A 7,462-nucleotide genomic window follows, 5' to 3' on the forward strand; every position below is an offset into this window, starting at 1 on the left:
TTTCGCTTGGTTTCTTATATTTATCGGGGAAACACACTTATTTAATTTGATTTTGGTGTGAATAGGGATGGACGGAGATAATCATTCGTCTAGTTGGGTGGCTGACACACGCCCGACCAATACTAAAAGAAAAAATGCCTTATTTTCTCACCTCATCAAAGTTTGTCGTCCATAATGGCGACTCGGGATTCTGGCAGAATGCATAATTAAATCTTTAAGTTTCTAGAAGAGGCGGTGCGTATAAGATATTATATTCGATCGACTCTATTCATCCGACAGACATGGATGAATTATAGGATTGGCGCAACTGGCATGAAAGAAATAAGTCTTCGGGTGACGATCATAGATGGGTACCATATGTGGCTTTGTTGACGACGTAAAGCCCCAGCCACGTGAGCATGGAATTATTTATAGGAAGACTAAAACAAAAATAGTCGGTGATGCGAATAAGAAAAGAGAACTTTCCGTCACAGATTCCACTTGTACAAACTTGTTTGACGCGAAAAAATCTCCGATCAATTGGTAGCGGTTTCCGGTTTTGGTGTTACGAACTGTGGGCGCCCTGGTGGCCCCTCCCTTATCTGTCCCACTTGCTGTCTCTACCTCCGTCCTCCCTATCTAGCTTCTTAAAGACCGTGGACTGCCGAGAACTTAAAATTCAGTATCACCTCCCTCCCGTTATCTTGCTGATAAGATTATATTTTGCGCTGAATTTCTTTCTTCGCTCCGTCTCTTTGTTTCCCTCTCGAGAGAGACTCTAGTTAACTCTTGGATATTGAAGGACAAGAAAAGTCAGAAAAATAGCAACGAGGCCCATAAAAGATAAGTACCAGAGTCCGGCTTTCCCACTTCACCGTTCGCCCAAAACCCAGGAGGAAATGAAGGGAGGGGATACGGACGGAAGAAACATGCGAATCGTCAGCTGCAACGGATGTCGAGTTCTTCGAAAGGGGTGCAGCGAGCGGTGCGTTATCAGGCCCTGTCTCAACTGGATCAACAGTGCCCACTCCCAAGCCTACGCCACCCTCTTCCTGGCCAAATTCTACGGCCGAGCCGGCCTGCTCAACCTCGTCACCGCCGGCGAGGCCCATATCCGCCCAGGTAAGACAGACCCTTAATTTCTCTTCTTCCGCACGGTCTTCTACGCTCTTCTGCTCGTAGGGCGTGAGCGGGAGTCACGCATTGTATTCGGCTCTGTCTAACGACCGCGGGCGCTCTCTTGTTGCCGGTCGTTCAATGCAGCAATTTTCCGATCGCTGCTCTACGAGGCGTGTGGGAGGATCGTCAACCCAGTCTACGGCTCTGTGGGACTAATCTCTTCTGGGAGATGGCAACTCTGCCAAGAAGCCGTGGAAGCCGTCCTCTGCGGCCGACGGATCGCATGCGCTCTCGCGGACAACAGCCAAAACCCGAGGCCCCGTTCGGCCCACAAGGCGCTGTGCTACGACATCCGCCACGTCGCAAATAGAAGCAAGACTTCGGGAAAAGGTCGTTTTAAGAGGTCAAGGAAACTTGTTAAAGGGACGCTCTCCAACGTAGCTACAGAGTCATCCGTGTTACAGTCTTCTGTCGACGAAGAGGAAAATGGACATTGGAGAAGCCAGAGTAGAGAGCGCGTCCCCGGCGAAGAGAATGAGGAGAACATCGATATCGCGTCTCATGCCTTGGGAGATTTGGCGACGGAGGACCAGAGGGAAATAGAGCTGGAGCTGACGCTGGGGTGGCGCACAATTGACAGCCCTTTCCTAGAAACCAGTTCCAGCGGCGGCAGTTAAACGTTGAGCAATCAGAAAATGAGGGTTTTAGCGTATCTTTAGTGTTTTTGAAAGCGTCGGCCTGACAAAGAGGATGCCCCATATTTTTGCTTGAACGACCGATTTGTTTCCTCATTTATCGTTATATACAGTTCTTTACCAGATTTCGCTCCTTTCGCTGTCATTTTAAATTCAGCGCTTATGTCTATCGCTCATTCCACTGTCCTGCACCCGCTTGAAGACTTAGTATCCTGGATCAAGAAGACATTACAATGATGAGTAAGGTCGCGTGGCGACTAAGAGGAGTTATTGAGACAACAATTTCATTGGTTTGTCTAATTTGTTCTGAAATTCTTGAACTTTGACGATTTATTGCTACTCCGAAAGGATAGGTCCTTTCCGGGGTTTCACAAATCAGCCTAGTTGCGTCGCAGTTGTTCATTAAGATCCATAATTAGGTCAAATAAAACTTCTTTAAATGAAAAAAAACGAATACATATGCATCATAACAATATATTTTACGCCTAAATATTATGTCACTGCAAATTTAATTATTTAGCCGAGTGGGCTCCCATGGGCTTCAGAGTAAGAACCGAACAACATTTGAAGAACATTTGCATGATTAAGACCCTTCTGAATAAATAACTAACATTTGTTATTCTTATCATCATGAGGATAGATCAGAATGTGAGACAACAAATCCGAATTTTACAGGGAGCCTTAGTGGACATGAACGTCAGGCTAACTTCAACGCTTCGCTGTGGCCTTGGGCAAAGTGGTGGCGAATTAAATAAATGAGATGATAAGATATGACGTATTGATTACGTGTTCAATCACATCATCGCGTCCACATCTTCTAGAAGGCAACGGCGCCTCTGAATTTTTCGACTCCAAGCTCTCGTCAATCAAGAACTAAATAACAACATTTTTTTAGTCACCTACTGCACGGCTGTCGCCTGTTTAATAATAAATACTTGTTTAAAAATATTGACTGCCGCCCGTGAAGTGACAAATAATAGCGTGTTTACATATTTTATTTTTGTCCGGCGTGTGCCAGCCTCGCGCTACCGCGTTCGATTTTTCTATCTCACCGACGTCCTCGCTGCGTTGCGCGTGGGACGACAATCAAGATGTGTTGGTAAAAGAGAATATCTGGAGCTCCTATCCTTCACTTCTAAAGAGCCCGTAGTTTTTTTTCTATTTTATTTCAATTTATCGTTTTTTCCCAGACTTGCTCAATAGAATTCGAACGACATGGTAAGCCAGAAAAAAGTCACGGGCGGTAGATTTGCGAGGCAATTAAAGAGGATAATGCAATTCTATCGCGGCAGAGATTAATAACTTCCACGATCTTATTCCTCGTGTGATGTCATAACTAAATTTTTTATGGTTCCTGTCTTACGAATACTGAACTATAAGTAACTGGTCTGGAACAAGGAAATCGTAATTATCTACGTATCTCATCTAATATGCATTTGCAGGACTAATTAATGATCTCATTAACCCACCTTTGGGTAGACTGACGACTATTCTACGGTCTGCATGAACATGGGCTAGCCTAGGCAGACCTCCTTGCCATACCCAGAGGGCTGGCGCGATAATTAACTCGGGGTTTTATTGGGGTGTTCAGTCGGGCTTCCTCGCTCATAATTATGCCGAAATAATCGGAAATGGGGAGGAGATCACCTCTAAAAATTGCGTAAATATATTTTTATTAATTATTATTTGTTTTCGAAGGTAAATGACAGAAAGCCCCATTCGCAGTCGCTGTCCTTCCCCTAAAACTTTGCGCCATTCTATGCGCGTTGATAGATTCGTCATGGTTAAAAAAAGTGTGATCAATGCGACCCCACGTTAGTAGATAATAATTGCAAAGCAGGCGCATGGACTACACGGTTTCTTTTGCGCCACATTTGTGGAGTCCGCGTACACAGTATCCGGCTACCCGCATCCCTCTGCCCAACTTGCATTTAAAACAGGATAAGGTGCCTCCGGCGGAAAAAAACGTGCAACGTTGAAAAATTATCTGAGTTGCCTTTATATTCTCCTGGACCAGTTAAAATGGGAAATACTGCAGTGAACGTTTTTTTGATTTTGCACCCTTCTCCGTCACGTTTTTTGTTATCCATTGATTCCTCGACAGACCAATATTGGGATAAGGGCGGTATTAAAGACATCAGGACATCTAATCTCATAATGGCAGAGTGTCAAATCAACATCCAGAACCCTTGCAACATGGAGGACGCAAGTTCTCCTACAGAATTGTTATCTAATTATAGTTTGAAGTTCATTTCTATAAAAACGACTTGCCAGTATTATTTTAGAGACGAGAAATCCAATGCAAATTCCATGTGTTCTACTACACTTATCTCCCTTGTTACAATCTTCATTCCTCTTTCGTTATCTGCAACTGCCTTCTTCTTCCCTCTCCCCCAACTCACGCTATTTCATTTCCTTTAGTCATTCTATTTTTTATCATGGTTGTTGGATATTAATATTGACTCAGTTATTATTGGAGTTTTAGTTTGAATGTTTCAAGGAATAAATCAAGGCAAAAGAGATCACTGATTTGTAGAGAGATGTGGAGGCAAGAGCAGATTTAGAGGAGGTAAAGACTGATGGCTTTGAAGCCCAAGCACATGGACAGATGTGTTGTCAAGGTTTGTTTAAGTCCATAAGCAGTTATGGGGGAGAGCCTATAAATATATATGAGTTTCATTGTTGTAGTACGCTGTGTGCATCAACTAGTTCATTCCTCTCTCAAAGTGTTCGTTCTTCTTGTTTCTCTGTGTGATATGAAGAGAGTGAGAGATTAATCTTTCTTTCTCTATGTGAGATCAAGAAAGTGCGAAATTAAATCTTTTTCCTCTGTGTGAGACCAAGAGAGTGAGTGAATGTGCTTCCCTTCTCTATGTAAGTTGCTGAAGTGAGAGAGCTAGGTTCCAACAATTGTACCAGATTTGCTTCTCTCGAATCCCCAAGGAATTTGTGAGTTTGATGAAGCAGTCAAACAACATCCTTTAAGACATAACAAGATCACCTAAGGGATCTGCCACACAAGCTACTCTCAGTCATATTTTGGGTTGGGAAATTGGTCGTTCGTCCTAGAAAAAGGATGCTCATCCATGAACAAATAGGTCAAATTGTTGTTCGTGTTCGTGTTCGGTTTGATCGTATTCGTTCATGAACTTGTGCCTTTTGAAAAACCTGTAATCATGTATTATTAGAGAGAGAGGAGAGACGGGAGAGAGAGAGGTGGGAAGGGGGGAGGGGAGGGATCGCCTGAGGAAGGCACGTGGCTGAGAGGGCAAGGTTGCGAGAGGGATATACACGAGATATAGGAGAGAGAGAGAGAGAGGAAGGGAGGAAAGATGGGAGGGATCACCAGAGGGGGGGCACAAGGGGCAATGGGAAGGGGCACAAGAGAGGGAGGCGGATACATGGAGAGAAGGGGAGAAGGGGAGAGGTGGGGTGAGGAGAGATCAGGATCTCCAATCCCTCTCTCGATAAGAGAGGGAAGGTGGCCCAAGGGGGAGGTGAGAGATAATACTGTTATTTCTATAAAAAAATTCCTTGGAAATGCCAACCATGGGCGAATAGCTGGGCTGTTTGCAAACCCATTCGGATGAGATTTGTTCAGTTCATGTTCATGTTTGTTCGTGTTCATTCACATGTTCACAAAGGAACACAACTTTTTTCCCCTTAGTCGCAGGTGTGGAGATCACTTGCTTAAACTACCCTCTATGACATTGTCAAGTTGTGGCAATAGTGCGTGCTCAAGATCTGGGCTTACATCTCACTCACAAAATAGCTTGATTGCTCCTAGCCTTCTCTGCCCCTCAGCACGGACTGTGGAAATGTCATATGGCTGTTATGGCCACCATTATATCGCCGATGACTTACAAATTTGTTCGAAATCTGACATTATGATATGACACATGCAGCTTGGCTTACGCCAAATCATGAGCTATCCTCCAGCTCATAGTTGCGAGTAATGGAGGTGACTCCACAATCTTTGTCGAGCTATTGGCAGTTTTGACAATTTTGTTCAAGATATTCAAAATATTTAGACATCTTTAGGTTTAGTTGGATGCATCATGAATGATCACACCTTGAAATTTGCTCCTTAGCATGTGTTTGGACCCAAATACCAATCATTCCACACAAGCGTCAACACCCATTCATCATTGTTATCCTTTGGCACTATCATCACAAAGCTGATATTTGGAGAAGATGAAAGTGAAGCACCAACTCTCATGGTACATCAATTGCAAGATGGCCAAGAATCCACAAACATTAAAGGCAGATCAAGCAGTAACAGAGATTGCGATTAACGAGGCAGCCCACCAACAAACCAAAATCAGCAAGGTAGAATAGGACTTAAAGACCAGATTTGTAAGCATGTTGGCCCTAGGGAAAATGTGTGCTATTACAGATTAGGATAAAGCCCTAGAGGATTGACAGACAACAATTATTTCACCAATCAATCAAGTTCCTTCAAACTGTCCTACGTTCATTGCAAGGAGGCATGTACCTCAAGCATATGTATCCCATCAAGGAATATTACCATGTCCAAAGTTGAATCCTACTACTCCTCACTGTTACCCTAATAGTGGTGTAGAGAATTGTTCTAGCATGAGATTAGAAGTATGAGAAAGAATCCAATAGTTATTGTATTGTATGTTCTCCTTAATTTTGTTTACAACGATGACAATTGTTTTTAATTGTGAAATATTACAAACATAATATAGTCGTTGCGATGGTTATATTAGGGAGATAATCGTGGCTGTCAAGTATTTTCCGTACTAGATGACATCCCGACTGATAAGCTTTATAAGATCTGGGGGGTACATGTTCTGTCGGGTTTTCCTAAGGATTAGTGTGAACCTTATTGGTTGGTTCTAGCATCTTATGGGAATGTAGAGTTTTTTGACTCGCTGACACCCCCCAACAAGTGCAACGGCGGGGGCAGAGTGGAGAAGTTAAGCTTGGACATAATGTGAATAAAACGGACTTTAGAAAGGGGCTTGGTGAATGCGTTGGACAACTGATCTTTGCTGGGAAAATTTTTGATTTTTTGGTTCTTGCTAAATACTTGTTCTCAAACAAAATGATAGTCAATCTCGATGTGCTTGGTGTGAGCATGAAATATAGGATTTGCAGCAAGGTGCGTAGCTCCAAGATTTTCACACCAAAGAATGGGTGGTGAATGTGGAAGATGGTTTATTTACTTGAGTAGAGATTGAATCAAGAGAACTTGGACAACTTACTTGGGCATGGCTTTGTACTCAGCTTCAGTGCTTGAGTGCGCCATTGTGGATTGCTTTTTAGAACTCCATGATACAAGATTGTCGTAGAGATAGATGAGGAAGGCACCCATGGAGTGGTGATCAACATAATCACCAGCCCAATCTGCATCGCTGAAAGTGTTAATAGTTAAACCAGAATTTTGGTGAAGTACTAACCCGAAGGAAATGCTGCTTTTAAGATAGTGAAGTAGATGTTCAAGGGCCTGCATATCAGCAGAGTTAGGTGAATGCATTTTCTGGCAAGCGGGGTTGATATCAAATGCAATATATGGGCATGTAAGAGCGAGATACTGAAGGGCACCAACTAATTGGCGATAAAGAGTTACATCAACTAATTGGAGAAGATGGGGGAGAGGAGAAGAATTGAGCATAGGGTGTGGGCAGAGGCTTATAGGCGGT

At 43.3% G+C, this 7,462-nt stretch overlaps 1 protein-coding gene across 1 annotated transcript; it reads left to right on the top strand.

Moving 5' to 3' along the window:
• The first annotated feature begins 649 nt into the window (after window positions 1-649).
• Window positions 650-1,926, top strand: LOC144700813 (LOB domain-containing protein 40-like). The gene is made up of 2 exons (XM_078572361.1): window positions 650-1,101; window positions 1,243-1,926. The coding sequence occupies exons 1-2, from the start codon at window positions 879-881 to the stop codon at window positions 1,773-1,775; spliced, it is 756 nt and encodes a 251-aa protein (XP_078428487.1). The 5' UTR covers window positions 650-878; the 3' UTR covers window positions 1,776-1,926.
• Window positions 1,927-7,462: the final 5,536 nt, after the last annotated feature.

The sequence above is a fragment of the Wolffia australiana genome, chromosome 3 (assembly GCF_029677425.1).
Source record: "Wolffia australiana isolate 7733 chromosome 3, ASM2967742v1".
NCBI lineage: Eukaryota > Viridiplantae > Streptophyta > Magnoliopsida > Alismatales > Araceae > Wolffia > Wolffia australiana.